The sequence below is a fragment of the Danaus plexippus genome, chromosome 11, assembly GCF_018135715.1.
Source record: "Danaus plexippus chromosome 11, MEX_DaPlex, whole genome shotgun sequence".
Lineage (NCBI taxonomy): Eukaryota > Metazoa > Arthropoda > Insecta > Lepidoptera > Nymphalidae > Danaus > Danaus plexippus.
Window position 1 is genome coordinate 7,771,888 of NC_083544.1, and position 16,237 is coordinate 7,788,124.

At 30.1% G+C, this 16,237-nt stretch overlaps 2 protein-coding genes across 2 annotated transcripts in view; one reads left to right on the forward strand and one right to left on the reverse strand.

The window, feature by feature from the left end:
• The window catches only part of LOC116765519 (protein javelin), a 59,199-nt gene extending 50,354 nt beyond the window's left edge, over positions 1-8,845 (reverse strand). Inside the window, exon 1 of the mRNA XM_032654990.2 lies at positions 8,632-8,845. Within this exon, the coding sequence (XP_032510881.2) occupies positions 8,632-8,720 (89 nt within the window). The 5' untranslated portion in view covers positions 8,721-8,845. The remainder of the gene's footprint in view (positions 1-8,631) is intronic.
• Positions 1-16,237, forward strand: part of LOC116765520 (calcium uniporter protein, mitochondrial) — an 89,010-nt gene that overhangs the window by 53,179 nt on the left and 19,594 nt on the right. Inside the window, exon 3 of the mRNA XM_032654991.2 lies at positions 15,909-16,030. Coding sequence (XP_032510882.1) covers positions 15,909-16,030 — 122 coding nt within the window. The remainder of the gene's footprint in view (positions 1-15,908; positions 16,031-16,237) is intronic.

Genomic DNA, 16,237 nt, shown 5'->3' on the forward strand with positions numbered 1-16,237 from the left:
AATATTAACATATATATTTAATAAAGAATAAATATTGATTGGTCTTTCAAATAATAGTAATACTCAGCCTACATAAGTGATATTATTATTGAAAGCAGTAATACTTATACTATTATTTCCTAGCAGACCGAACCGTAGCTAGCTAAACATGCTTAAGAAGGTTGTATACGCGGAAACTTCGTTACGAGAAGCAATAAACAAAACTTATTTCTTTCCTCGACTTTGGCTTAAATCATTTATGGGAAAGAAAAGCTTAGCGGAATATGTTCCCATTTGGTTATATCCTGTCAGTAAATACGTTAAATAAGGCAACAATAATTATTACGAATGATTATCATTAACGAATCAGTTCTCCCATTTGACAATATTAAATAAATTGTCAAGATTAGGGCAGAGTTTTACGACATCATTACACTAAGTTTATCTTCGAGCGTCGTTTTGTGAATAATGAAGACGAACGATGAAGATAACTAATGAACAAGATAAAACTTTGTTTCGAGTCATAAATACAATTAAAAAGATATAATAAAATTTATATTTATGTTTATTTGACGCAAACAGGTAAAAAAAGACTAAAAATAGTTTTAGGAACAATAGTTTTTGATCGGAGGCAAATTATGGGTACATGAAGCGTAGGTAGGGCTTCTACTGGGCGGAATAAAGACTCACTTAACGTCGCTGGAATATACTGGATGCTGGAAAATTTTAAAATAATTGTTCTGGAAATCCCGGAAGCCTATTTCAGGCGAACGAGTGGATGAACGAAGAAATTCTATGAAATAAAACAAATGCTTTCTCCAATTTTATAATTATTTATTAAATTAGTGAGAGTGCTTCCAAAGTCTGTCGGAATCGACTATGTGGGATTTGTTTTTATCATCTAATAAAATTATCTTGTACAAACCAGAGTTGATGATGTTATCTCAAAAGATAACTCTCTTATAATTTAAGATAGATTATGATTTGATATATTCTTAGTATTCCAGTTATTTAAAAATATTGTTCTAGTTACGAATTTAATATAATTGGCAAGCTCAGCAAAACATGGAATTCTCTTTAATTTAAATCTTATTATATAGGGGACTGTATAGTATATATATATAAAACATTAACCCCCGAAAGGCCCTTTTCTCTTGAATTTTAATTTCCCATTACAACCCACAGGAAGCTGAGCGTCAGATTGCATTCCTAAGGGCAGGTGCGTATTTGTTAACGAAAAGCCATATTAAATTGATTATAATAAGATCAACAAATTTTATTTAAATAGTATATGATGTAAATAAATTACCTATTGAATGTTACTCTTGAGAAAAGTAAGGTCTTTTAATCCATTAGAATGATTATAATCTTGACTCAAAAGTGTTAAGAAAAAATTCATATATAATAAATAGAGATGAACCACTCATCTATAGGAGCAAAGTATTATTAAAAACATAGTGTAGCACAATAAGCACTTCCGACCAAGGGTCAAGGGTCCCCAATCGTGAATATTGAAGTTCCCATAAGGATCTTGTGTTGATCCAATTATGAACCTGCGCTTGTTCTCCGATCGTAATTAAAGATCTTAACATGAGCATATTGTATCCTTCGTATATTAATATGTATCAATTATAATTGCTAAGTGACAGTTATGAAAACAATCATTCGATGCATGTACGAGTATGTAAATCGTCCGTATATCATGAAGGGAACTGAGCATGCATTAAATGTTAAACATATTTGATTCCATATTATATCTGAATCATAAATATTACAAAATTCATTTTAATAAATTTGCTTAAATAAATCTGACAGGGGTTGTCCTTCGGGCGCGGATTTATGTTATGACTAAATTGCGAATTCGTGTGGTAAAATTTGTTGACGAAATTGAATTTTCTTGATAATGTTATTAATTTAATAGACATTTGATTGGTGATTATAAATACGTACATACATACGTACACCCTTTCAAATTACAATCACGCCTAAATTTCAGTAACAAACGTTGCGCTGTTCTATGTATTCGAAATATATATAGTGTACTTTTAAGATGTGTGACGTCATTTTACCGCTGAATATTTCCAAGGTGAGAACCGGAAATCCAGTCACTTATATTGTTATTTCACTTCCTGTGCCGTAGCTTACAAGGAAACTGCTGAAATTCGTATATATAAAACTTATATGAAATAAGGTAGTGGGTAGGTCTCATAAAGTTTAAACGAAACTAATTTATACTTCAATTTTAAATAGTTTTATATATTATAATTAAATGACATCGAAATTCAGCCTTCAGATACTTCAAATGATTATAGAAAATTGTATTTATTAATACTCTTTTCAGGTTTTAATTAATTTACCCAACAATGTTTACTTTGACGTAGCGTGACTGATAAAATTACTAACTAGGTCAATCTAGTAACTGCACGGCGGTAAAACAAACATGCATATACTTATAACTGTTATTATATTAATACAATGTAACTAACGATTCCATAATATCAGATATTATATGTCTTAAACAAATTTTTATATAAAAGTGGCGGAACTTTTGCACTTAAAAGTTTTATATTTTCAGATAGTAATCTGCCACTACGAATAGTCAATGACAGATGATGCAGATCAGAAAAAATGTTAAGTAGCATAAAACTTCGCTCAAAGTAGATGGTTTAATTTAACTTGGAAATTAATATTCAATATCTTTCAAGTTGCAGAATTACACATTCGTTTTTGTTCTGTGACGGCTTGTTACATTCCAATATTTGTTGAAGCCCATTTTAATCTACGTAACAAAAGTGATTGATAAAAAAAAAATACTTAAAAATTGTCTATTAGTTTGTTTTAAGTACATTTAGCTTCCGGCGTTAATATAACGAAAAAAAAATTGTGTAGTGTTGGGCACTAATGATGGTAGTGTAATGCCCGTTAAATCCAAGAGTGATGTTTATGACAGCCCAAAACGAAGCTGAGAGTGTTGTCACTTATGTCCTGAACATCCACAACTTAACAAGGCTTAGTTAGGTGACTTACGTAATACCCTTAGGTCGACCAAACCATTACAGCTCCGACGTTATTACGTCAGAATATCGCTTAAATGCCCTTTAAACCTTAACCACGTCCATCATGATTAAACAATAAAATATTGTGTGAATTAATATTGCAAACTTTTGTAATCAATTTCTACCTAAACATTAAATGTATTTTATTTTAACTAACTTGTGACATATATGAGATCTAAGACGTTGGCGAGTATTCATTTAAATAAAACTGAATTTTATGATTTAATACGCTTATTTTATTACTTTAAAAACTCTACACTCCCGACGTTTCGGTTACCTTTCAGCGGTCGTGATCACGGACAGACGAGATGTCCCGGGTAAATCCGAAAAATATTAGTTTAATATAAATGTGACATATTTAATAACGTCATGAAAATAGACAGCCGACAGCAGATTATTAACACATTAACTGGAAATACTTTTAGTTTTTTACTAATTACTACACGGGCATTTTTTGCGTTCTCGTTGACTCGAGAGGGAGTTAAGGCTTAAGTTCTGAGCGACTTTCAAAGTGCTTCTCTAGAAAAGTTGTACCTTATTACTTTGATATTTTTAGAGCACCTTACTTTGAACTATATATGTGTGTTCATAAAGACGTGAACAATGGAAATTATTATACATGTATTTTAAAATGTAATTAAAAACATATATATTGAAAATTTTGTTATAACTGCAGAATATACAATAAAAATTTATTTACTTTAATTATAGACGAAAAAACTTCAAATATAATTTGATTATTTTGTTCTAATACATAAAAAGCATACGAATATACGTAAAAAAATCTGTTTTAAAAGAAAATTTTAAGTGTAATGATGAGGATCCTACCTTTTCTAAATCTAAAAAGCTTAAAAAACTTCAGCAAATTGCGGTTAAAGGTTGGTTTCGTTACGGACGCTTGCATTTAGGAAATCTGGCCTCATTTGTTTCCGACTTTAAACATTAGCGGTTTGAAACAAAATTAAATATATTTATTTATCGTGAAGAGTTAACATTGATTGCAGTTTCCCAATTTTTCACATATTTCAATGTTAAAGTTTGTTTAAAGCTTTTGTTCACTACGAGAGGACGCACTTTATTATACAGTATAGATTTTCAAGTTGACCGTCAAGCATAGTTATTAGATACGCAAAACTTTTTTTCATATATTTTATATCATCGATATGAAATATAAGTAATTTCATTCTTTATTTCGTTAAAATGCTAGCGTGAAGCGATTTATACGTTTACACGTGAATCGGGATAGAAAAATGTAGTGTGGAGAAACGCGCAAAGTTGGCACGCTTCGGTGGTTGCTATCATGAGTGGTGCTCTTACTGCTAGCAGACGATGATAGTAAATGCGTATGTATATGTGAAAATACTTTTTAATACAATGCACTCGATTCCTTTCGGCTCATTTTTTTTTATAAAATTTATCATAATATCAAATTATAAACTTTATAAATATAAATTTATGATTCTGAATGTTTTTTATAGCCTGTTTCGAGTAAGCTACGAGAATTAACGTTGTTAACTTCTTCATAGGTATCATTCATAACCTTCACACCTATAAGGTTAGTGACGAACATTAGGGAAATTTCATACAAAGAAAGATTTTCTTTAAAAACGTGGCGTTATTATTGATAGGAAACAAAATAAATTTGTGTGTAGATATTTATCCGCTATCACTGACGCCATGCCGCTATGTTCTAACCGCACCAGATTAATATTTTTTGCTGCTGAAATTTTACTTGTTAATTTCTATAGAAGTCGCCAAACGCTTTGACGGTAGACTAAAGGATTTATGAAAGTCTTCCGTCGTCACTTTTCGCTAAATAGCCGTTTAAGAACGTGAACAATTGTTTCTTATGTAAAAAATGTTTACACATATATCATATTAGGGCAAATATAACGTTGTGTAACGCTGAAGATGTAACTCGCGTATACATCAGATTACTATTAAGATGCTTAGAAAGCGGAAATTTAAATTACCTTCATTTTCACTTTATTTACTTAATTAACATAATATATATATTTTGCAAACAAGACGATGATAATGTTTATTTTTTCTAATGCGTTTCATTTCGTTCATACGATCATTAAACGTGGTAGGAATGATGACAATTTTAATGTACACACATCACTGATTCTAATATTATTGTATAATTTTCAAGAAAATCTCAACTGAACTAAAATATATTAATGTATAACAGTACTCGTAATTATTAGTGTAATATATTGATGTAATGTTAAAAAAGAACATCGCTAACGGATCGCTTCCAGTTAGGATTCGCTCTAGTTGTCTCATCACCGGCCGCTAATCGCATCTTGCTCTGTACGATCTCAGTACGGTCATATCAAATAAGCAATTTTTATCCTATACATCTTTATGATTATAGAATAGCTGAATATTTTCAATATTTTTTTACTCATTACACAAAAAGAGAAGGGTATAAGTTTGAAATCGATGTGTATCTGTCTGAGGCATCCCAGCTCTCGAACGGATTTCGATGCGGTCTTTTTCATTTGAAAGTCAATTTCCTTAGAATGGTTCTTAGCTACGTAATGTTGCGGGTGCAAGCGGAATGATGTACCGCGCCCTGGCTCGGAGCAGGAGAAGGTACGGGGGGGTTTTTGGTCAGTAAGAATCTGACACTCCTTCTTGCCCCACGCAGGACAAGAGGGGTCATATGATGATTTTCCCCTTTATAAAAAAAAATAATAAAATAAAAGCTACGTAATGTTAATATCGGTCCATAAGTCCAAGAGCATCAATTCTTTTCCCAAATGACGTAAGGCATTCTAAGCCTATAATTGCTCGATTAATAGTCTCTCTCAAGTGACAAATAAAGCGTGAAGTTGTTTTTTTACTATATTTAATTATTTTTAGTATAAAACTTTTTATTCCTAACATACGATTATTCATGCAGTCTGGTTGGTTATATAATTTTTTTTTCAGTTTTAAAACTTTAATAACAACATGCGATCTTTTCAAAACCACTGCTGTGCTTTTTAATATAAACTACTCTACTAAGTCTCTCTGAGAATACAAATTATGTCAAGAACAACGTCTCTAGCTTATGAACTCCTTTAAACTTTTACTGTCACAATTTTATTTTATTTAACTTTCAGTCAAATATTTTTAATACAATACGCATCTGTAAGAATAAAAAAATCACACTTAAATAAGAGGTATCGATTGATTCAGTCGACCACAACTTTTTATATAAATTATATTTACAAAAAAACTGTTGTATGTGTTAGAAATATTGTTAAAATATTCAAAAGTTGAAATTCATATAGATTATGCCAGAGATATATGCGGTACAAATCTCTTGTATAACTAAATTTGCTAATACCGCGTTGTCGAAACTTGGTGTTGTAATGTATCGTTATTGCATTTCTAATATAAATGCTTTCGAAGGAATTCTGAAAATGTTAAATAACAATAACAATAATAGTTTTTTAAATAATATTTTGTACGATTTCCGAAAAGATATTGCGATAAGTGAACCTCTTATTTAATTTTAATTAAAGGTGTAGAATACAAAGTAATCAGTAATAAAGCAATTGGTAATGACGATAAAAAGCTATGTATTGAAGAAGAGACCGTTTTTTTTAAATTTTAATTTTCTAAGGAGTAAAGTAAGTTTCATTATATTAAATTAAAATTCTTATACCATTGAGGAATTTATAGAAGACGGAGTTCGAAACCAGAGCATTGAGACTTCATTATCCTCTCGAGTGATCTCGAACTGAAGCACACTATACTGTAATACGTCTCGACTGAGAGTTTCATAATAGATGGGATTTAAGGTCTTTAAAAATATTTTTTTTAAAGTAAAAAAAAAATGCTCTAGTCTAGGTTTATAGTATTCGATTAAAACATGTTTCATGAATAAATTTACTCCGATCAATGTCGAAAGAAACTTAATTTCAATTGAAATAAGCAAAAAGTAAGATAAATTGGGAATTAAATATTTTGGGATGCAAAGCTAAATACTTCCTTCAAAAAGTAACTTTGTGAAAATGAAATTGGTGTAAACGATTCTAGGGGGAAATCGTTATCCCTCAAGCTATAAATTTGAGAAAAATACGTGTGTATAACGAAAAGGTAACATGAATGCAAAAAATCCAACAGTTTAAATTTTGTTATAGAATTCTGAAATAAAGTAAATGTGTAAATATTCTTATAAATTAATATTTATACACTATGGACACTTTTTTTATCTTTATAAATAAGTATATTGAACTGAAATTATAAAGTTAAAGGGTTCAAATTTCTTTAACGCAATCAGTAGTACATTAAAAGCGATTTATAGAGGATTGTTAAGTGGATACAGTTGTTAACATTCCATTTAGCGGTTTAATAGTCGGTTCAATATTTTAAATACTATGAATTTCACCTACTTGTTGTATAAACAATAATAATATTAATTGTTGATAATTACAATCGCACGTATATATTTCCATGAAGGGCGTTGAGATGAAAGGAATAATAATATTCCCTCAACTCTGAAAATTAACGAACGAAAGCATTAGAACTTGTTTGAATGAAAATTATATTATATTTGTTCTCGGCTTCTGGATGTTCATATTATAATAAAATTATCCGCATTGAAGCACGCTCTAGCGATATTTCGTTATTCTTTTACGATGATTCTCTTTAACGTTATGATAGAGATGAAGATTTTTTCTATAAATTATAATAGCTTTGTTCCTGTATGAATTCCTAAGAACATTTATATTTAAATTAATCTACCCCGTTTCGTGACAAGCATCTGTAGCTGAAAGCAATATCGTTGATATTGAACTAACTTAAAATATTCCCGTCATAAATAATAAATTCCTTTAGAACTTATTGGTTTCAAAGAAGACTTGTCGCATAAAGATTTTTCTCCACCTACTATACTTTAAAAAAAGTTATTGTCGAAAATTAATTTAGTTATAACACTAACATATTTGTTTTGCTGATAAAATTACTTCGAACGTATCAATGTATATAGGCTTCTCATGGGCAAAAAAAGTATGAATTTTATTTCAAAGTAACCTTTTTGTTTAAAAAAAAACTTGTTTGTATTAAGTTAATAACGCAATAACTAACACCGCTGCTGACAAAATTGCTCACGGAGCATAGTAAGTTAAAACAATATATATCAGTCTAATATAATCCTATTACAATATATATTTTCATTTTGTAATTTTTTTAATGTTCTTCAAAGTAAGCGTATCATCACCAGAGCATTAATAAGAAGAAAGAGGCATTAATAGAGTGTGACGTTAAATGTACGGTGCTAACGATAGTCGCGCTGTGAAATATTCATAACTTAATATTAAATAGTGAGATCATGTTAAGCGTCGATACAGATGCAGCATCGTGAATGGTTTGTATTGGTAACTATGAAGGTGCGTCGCTTCAGTTTCAGTTGTTAAACGCCTGCCCTACGTAGTAAGTAGCACCTTTCACTTACGATAGCACATTTGTTTATTTTAATCCTATGAACAAGGAGTTATGTTTCGCCATAAAATTTATAATAGTCATTCTAATGATTCAATCGATTCCATTGATATTGAAATCTTAAAAAGTTTACATATATGTATATATTAAAACATACCTTCGCCTCCGATTATGAGTTTTCCTACGATTATGGGTGGGCGGATCGCTGGTGGCGCCATCGCCTTCAGCACTGTGTCCTGCTCCCATTCTTAACCCATGCCACACACAGTCACTGACACAACCCCCGACACCCTTATACCCACAACCCTCAAGTAACCCACAACCCGCAAGCACTTCACAGAGTCGGGTGTCGATATACCACGTTGTGCCGCGATGGCTCGCGGTGAGTATGTGAAGTGTACCGGCGCAGGCGCAAGCTTGCACGGTTTAATTGTCCCGTGACTTGTGTGTTTGGGGTCGAAAAATTGAATCAGCTCTATTAAGGCCAATTAAAACATGACATGTTCCTTGCATTTGTTATTTATAGAAATCGTTTCACAGAAATTCGCTTGTTTGAGTTTATAGCTTAATGTTGTCTTTATGATATTATATTTTCTGATATAGCTGTCGTTTCGTATCTACTTCATTAGTGTCGAAGCGGGTGTTAAGAAATTAGCACGTAATTCGTGGTGTGCTCCTCAACATGTTCTACTTGCTGCTAATTGTGTCGGAAGTCGTTTTTTTCTGACGATGTCCGTTAATTCTAATTTTATTAAACTTCTTAACAATTATATATTGAAAAAGGATACCTTTTTTCCTTTGTTTTTATTATAATAAAATTTAACTTTGTTATATTTTGCTATCTAATGAGTTGAACACGCTGCATCGTAATTAAGAATATTATATATGAAATATTTTGTAATTTTGCATTTTCTGTTTATATATTTTAGTAATTTCAAAGTAATAATTGCCTCTATTTAAATTTCTCAAAATAAAGCTGTAATTGAATTTAAAAGCGACTACGATAATTACGTTAAAAAGCAATCACACTTACTGGAAACTCACCCGGAATTCTAGGACGTCTTTTATATTTGCCTTTATTTAAGTGTTTAATTTTAATGTGAGCTCGATTTTACGGAAACTGAAGAATATATGAAATAGCAATTAGTAGAAGTGGTGGTTATCAATTATGTGAAAAGCTAATGAAGAAACACACTATAAGCTAACTGGCACTGCGGATAAATACCGTGAGATTCATCTCTCTCGCACCTATTGTTATATCGTAATGTTAGAAAGTAAAAGATGTACTGTAATGATGATATTGATGTTGTAAATCATTGGTACCGTTTGCTGTTCGCCCGGGGACGGATTAATGTCCATGATTCAGCTTATATGGTTCTGTTATAGCACTTTGAGGCTTTAGATTACGATAGTATAGAAGTTTTTAGTTCGGATACATATTTTTTTATATTAAATTCTTCCTAAATAAAGAAAAAAAAATTAAACAAATAGAAATGAGGAATTATTTAAAGTTTTACTAAATAAGCGAATAGGTAATGTAGATGCTTTCTGTACACTGTACTATAAGATGTTTCATCTAAATTATTGCGAGACCACAAAGCTCTGCTGAAGTATTGGAGGAATAAATGACTTTGGTAGTATACTCAAACGAAACACCTGGATACAAATGTATATGTTTTTGATCTTATATTAAGAATTCCTGAAACTTTACTCTTTATTGGATAGATTTTTTAACATATATTTTATTTTAGAATGGTAAGAGAATTGTAATTTTGTCGTCACTTTAAAGCAGAGGACTCCTTTATACTATTAACATATGATTTAAAATTTCCTTATATGTAATAGTATGTTTTGGTTCTAATGTAATCTATTCTAGATTATAATAACTATGTAAAATGACGGTTTCAGACTTATAAAACAGAAGCTCATTTGTCGGAATCCATGTTACAAAGTTAAATATTATGATAAAGTAATTTTGTAAAAATATTCACACAGAACACAAATCTTTCGTGTTAAGTTTCCGTACCTCGATTGAAGTATTGATTTTAGTTTTTTAAAAAGTAACTTAGTAAGACAGAAATAGATAAGCCCTAATAATTTTTTCTTAAAACAAAAAAAAAACTCTCTATAAAAAGTTCGTTGAAAAAACTTTATAAGATTTCATTTAAGATTGTTCAGTTATGTTAAATCTCACTTTGGTCTAACCATGACGGTACACCAATTATATTATGAGGAGATGTTATTAATGTGTAATTTTTTATTATTTGCTAATAAAAAAAGATTAAACATTTTGATCACTTATATAATCAAAATAAAATATATGTGTATAGCAATTTATACCTTAGTATAACAAGCTTAGTATATTTATATACTTGTACTATAATTTCTCCTTTAATACATATTTTTTTGCAAATTTTTATTTTAAATTTAAAAATGCCAAACTTCAATTAGTTTTATTGTAATGTTTTATTTTTCAACCAATTTTATTACATAAAAACTCTGAATACGAAGAGCAAATGAGAAATATTTTCGACACTAAGTAGACATTCATGGCATATTAGAGTAACTGAAGCGAGAATTGAATGTGTTTTGAAGTTGTAATAAATCAAGATAAAAGTCACATTCTTTGTCGACGGTAACAGGAAATTCGGCTGGCAGTCACTTTATTCCTTACCCCCAAAAAGTCCTTCAGTATTAAAATTTTATATGAGCATCGAAGGTTTTTTAAATTAGCTAAGTTACTCAATTTAATAATCCTCTATAAACAAAAAATATTTAAATGAAATGTTTAATGTTAACGTACGTTCAAGATAAATCTTTTTATTTGTTGTAATAATGTCACCAAAGAAAATGTTATATTTCTCTACAACTGAATGATATTGTTTGTAAAAAAGCTCGGATTCTATTCAGTATTCAGCGTGGGATTAGAGCTCAGTCTGCATATATTTTCAAAAACATCTGCAATATCCAATGTCGATAGGAATAGTGCGGAAGGCTATAAAAGTTTTGAATCCTTTCAGTAAACCATTGAAATGTTCACTTTGAACTTCTGTTGTATATACATGTTCCATTTTTCAGCAGATTTTCTTAATAATCTTAAAAAAAATTATAAGTACTTTATTAAATTCGGCTAGCTAAAGAAATAAATGAAATTTCTTTATAGGCATTAAGTAGGTACGTATTGCAACTGATGGGTTCATAATAATCATGATAGTGATTTTAATTTCCATTTTTTTAAAAGAATTTTTTTCAAATTCTTTAAAAGAAATTTTTAATTATTGAAAAGATTTATGTCTCCAGTAATTTTGATCTATATTTTCACCTCAATCTCGGTCCTTTGTCTGTCACAGAGAAAATTTTGAGGCTTTTAACTAAATTAAGTGATGTCTAGGGTCCGGGTTTAGTTTTTAAGGTCTTGCTTTTTATCCCCAAGCAGCATAATATTTTATACATTTCCTCTACTCTCACATGACATTACTTATAGTAATGAATTTTATTCTTGTGTTTTTAATAATTCTAAGTATACTTTAGTTTATTATATTTGAAAGAAATCCTATTAAATAGAATGAAAATAACAAAATTTAAACCCTGGTCGCTGCCTAGTTTCGTGTTACGTGGGGTGAAAAACATTGAGCTAAGTGAAATGATCGATTAGCCCGCAATTAAGAGTACCGATTCATTAAGATTGTGCACATATCGCTTGAGATTGAACAGCTTCAACATCTTAACTTCGTATGTACGTAGTTTTAATGTTTCGATGCGATTTGTAAATAACATAAGTTACATGATTTGATTGACCACTATCAGCGCCTATAGATATTTTTGGAACAATAGCTCTTACAGTCATAGTTTATTAGATGTGTACGAAAGATAGTTTTTGAAAATTATGTTATACTATTGAACTAATATGTATTACAATAAAACCAATACCGTTGTTTCTTATAATGAGATCTAAGACTTTCGCGAGTTTTTGTTTTATACCGCTCGTTATCACGGTTGCTGCGAAGTAAACGTCGGGAGTATGTAGTTTTAAAAATAATAAAATACGCGTAGTATATTCCCAAAAATATTAGTTTTATTTATTGTTTCTTTTCATTAATCAATTATATAATATTGAAATCTCTGTCTGTTTGTTTTACTATAGAATATAGATTGTAGTTGATCTCGAAACGCTTAGTACGCTACGCCTGGGAAGTATTGAAAATGTATGTACTTATAAGATGAATAATTTTCTCGATGATAAATTGTTAATACACAGACATTTTGATGTCCAGCATGATCGATATGTAACGGTGATTAACCATCAAGAATTTTTAATCATTCCACATAAAACTTCTATTTAATGAAAGTCGTGGCTGGCAACGAAAACGTATACAGTGTATTGTTTTATATGACACAGCACACACGTATATTGATAAATAAATTTCAATTTCACATTTTAAATTATGATAAATTCAAAGCAAGATTATATATTTAAATATGTCAATGAATATGCATTTATGCTCCCCACTGGTAAGCCCTTGATTGATTGCTTGAAAATTAATACAAGATTTACGATAGAAATGTCGTCAAATGGAAATTCTTAAGCCCCTGGTGAATTATGATAATGATGAAAAAATATTCAAACATTTTAAATAATTTACTCAATTTATATAACACCTTATTATTTTAAGTGAAGATTTTTTTTTTGTAAAATGTATTTGATTTAAATAAACATTGATAACAATTTTTGAACGTTATAAGAATTTATTATTCTTTATTGTAGTTATTATTAAAAATGTGTTCATAAAAAGACGCCTACAGACAACAGTCAATTATTCATGAAGGTTTAAAGGAATATTTTTTTTTTTAATTTAATATCTGAAGTTACAGTATCTTTCGTTTGAAGACGGCGGGTTAATTTTGAACAATGGCATCATTAATCGGGTTTACGACTTCTGGGTTTCCTCCAATTTCCGTTTTAATGCTTGATTGCGAAGATACTTTTTATATAAAAAACTTTTGTATAGCTCATAAAAGTACCGGTCACTACTTTTATTGTGAAGTATATAAAAATGAATTAAAATTTATCATTTTTTGAATTGTTTCTACAACCAGGTAAAGGTTCTACACCGCGATAAATTGTCAACTAAGATACATTTTTATTGTGATGAAAGACCATCCAAATTTATGAATTTGTTTGAATTCTCTTTCAAAACTTAATCTATATTCAAGCTAGATATCTTTTTTGAAAATAGCAAAACATCTAACTGAACTACTTCAAAATGAAATTCATGTTCATTGCATATAAAATTTAAATCATCTCAAATAAGGTGACGAGAACGTTCATTACTATTATTAAATTATTACTTTTTATATCTTCATTCGTCAATGCTTCTTATTCGTAATTATAGTGTATTTTTCATGTAAACGTCTAGCACCAAGACACGTAACATATAATTACCTGATATAAAGGAAGGAATGTCATGAAAAACAAATACTGATCAGGTTTTAGTGTAAATAATGAGTTAAATTAATGAAGATGAAAAGAAAGTTCGGCTCGTAAGGCGCAAGGAAAGCGCGGGGGGTAATTACTGCTTTTGTCTGCGCGCGCGCCGACTGACCATGGCCACTATTTAGTCATCGTGCGTGTGTTTAAAGTTAAGATGAAATTAGTTAGATTATGAAAGAATTACACTAGAAAATAATTAACTTAACTGTCATTAATATACACGTGGCTCAAGGGATCATCAACTAACACCTGAATTTATCATTTATGTTCCAGTTTGTAATGGTATCTTTCAAATGATTGCTAATCAAAAAGTTCATGAGTAATAAGTACGGATATCAACATAAGCGTTAAAAAGAAATATTTTTAATAAATTGCTTTTGAAATTAATTTTATTATTAGTATTTTTTTTGCTAGTTATTTATTTAAGAACATGAAGTTGGAAGATGTGGCGAAGTACGATATTCAATTTTCTTTAATATCTTTTCCTCCTAATAATTATTTATCAAAAGGTATGAAGTATTTTTTAAATTCTAAAACATTATCCTTAATTTATAATAAACACGTAGCGATTTTAAACCTAAAGGTATACAGATTACACTGCTCTATATTTTAGTATGCAACCAGAGCAATTTCACACAAAATTTCCTCAAAGTGCAGCCCTTAGTAATATAATTAGGGAAATTACACGATTGATATGTTAATTGTAAACTGTTATGAAGCAAAGTGTACCCACAGACGAGCGGGCAAGTGGAGCGAGCAATCAGGCTGCGTCCGCGCTATAAAACTCTTTAATTAAGATACCCCATACTGATGTTTTGATATTATCCGAGTGCTTTAATTATTTTGCATAAATAGAAAGTGTTTTTATTCCTCGCTCGTCTCTAATAATATTAATACGGAACGCACAAGTGCTGTTGAATTTAGTAAATATAAATCAGGCTATAACGAATATGAGTAGCGTGAAATGAATACACACTTTCATAAGAAATACTTAAATAATACATTGTTTTGAAATTGCTGGTTTATTTGCCGCATTGCGTATTTATCTAAATTGTTAGAGTCATCAGTCCGAGCTCACCGTTCTATCAATAGATTAGCCTGGAAATTTAAATCTATTTTCAAAAGCCTAAAGTAAAGCAAAGTGTCGTTTGTAAAAAGGTATAATTTTTTTATATATGATTTATTTATCCCTATTTATATTTAAAATTATCATAAATATGCTGTCATTTGTTAAAAACATCTGTTTTGGAATATAAAACCTTTACAGTTTTGTTCCTGCATTATTAAAAAAAAAAACAAGAAGAAATGTGCTCTATAAAATTATATTTTTACCTTCTGTGTCTTAAAATCTCTTCCAAACGAAAACATACCTTGCAACATGACTATAAAATTGGAAATGCAAGAACACGTACATTGTCTGAGACATTATTTTGTTGTTTTTTTTCTCGAAGCGCTGTCTGTCCATTTTAAAACTTTAATATCAGTTGTTATGTTGTTTACGATTTTACATATTACATGATATATTTTTACATATTTAGTTTATTTTGTAAATGTTGAATTAAAGTTATTTTGTTTTAAATCATGATTTACTAGGAGCAATTAAAATCTAAGTGGGGTCGTAGTTTATAAATGTTTTAATATCCATAACATTATATAAACAAAACGTATCTTTGTCCGACTCGACGTAACGTAATATTCGTAGTATAGAGTATTATCGTTATCCTAACCAACCAATAAATATGGACGAACCTTAATGAAATTTGCCAAAAATATTGAATATATTTCTGGTATGAACCGGCTTTCAATGATAGATATCACCTACTGTTGAGAGGGACATTTCTCCGTCTCTACTACAATCTCATTTACCAGCTACGTCGTCTTACTCCACTTAACGTAATACTTAAAGCATTAGCGACTTTTTAACAGTAATGTTGTTGTTACAGAAGTATTAGTGACATATCGGCGTGGCCTGCCTGTGATAACAGTGCCTCTGCCGTCAAGACGGGAACGTTGTCGGTTTACATTAAGACCAGTGTCGCAAACCGTCGGAGATCTCCTCGAACAGGTTAGTAAGGCTTATATTTAACTGGTTATAACCAATGTATAGTATACATTATACGAGAGTGGGTGTCATAAACCCTCTGCAGTTTGTGACGTTAGATGATTGATACGTATCTTTCTATATTATATAAACTTATAAGTTAAAATGATTGAATGTTCGTTAACTAATTTCAGTTATTAATTACGTGTGACAGAGTTCACCTGTGTTGGG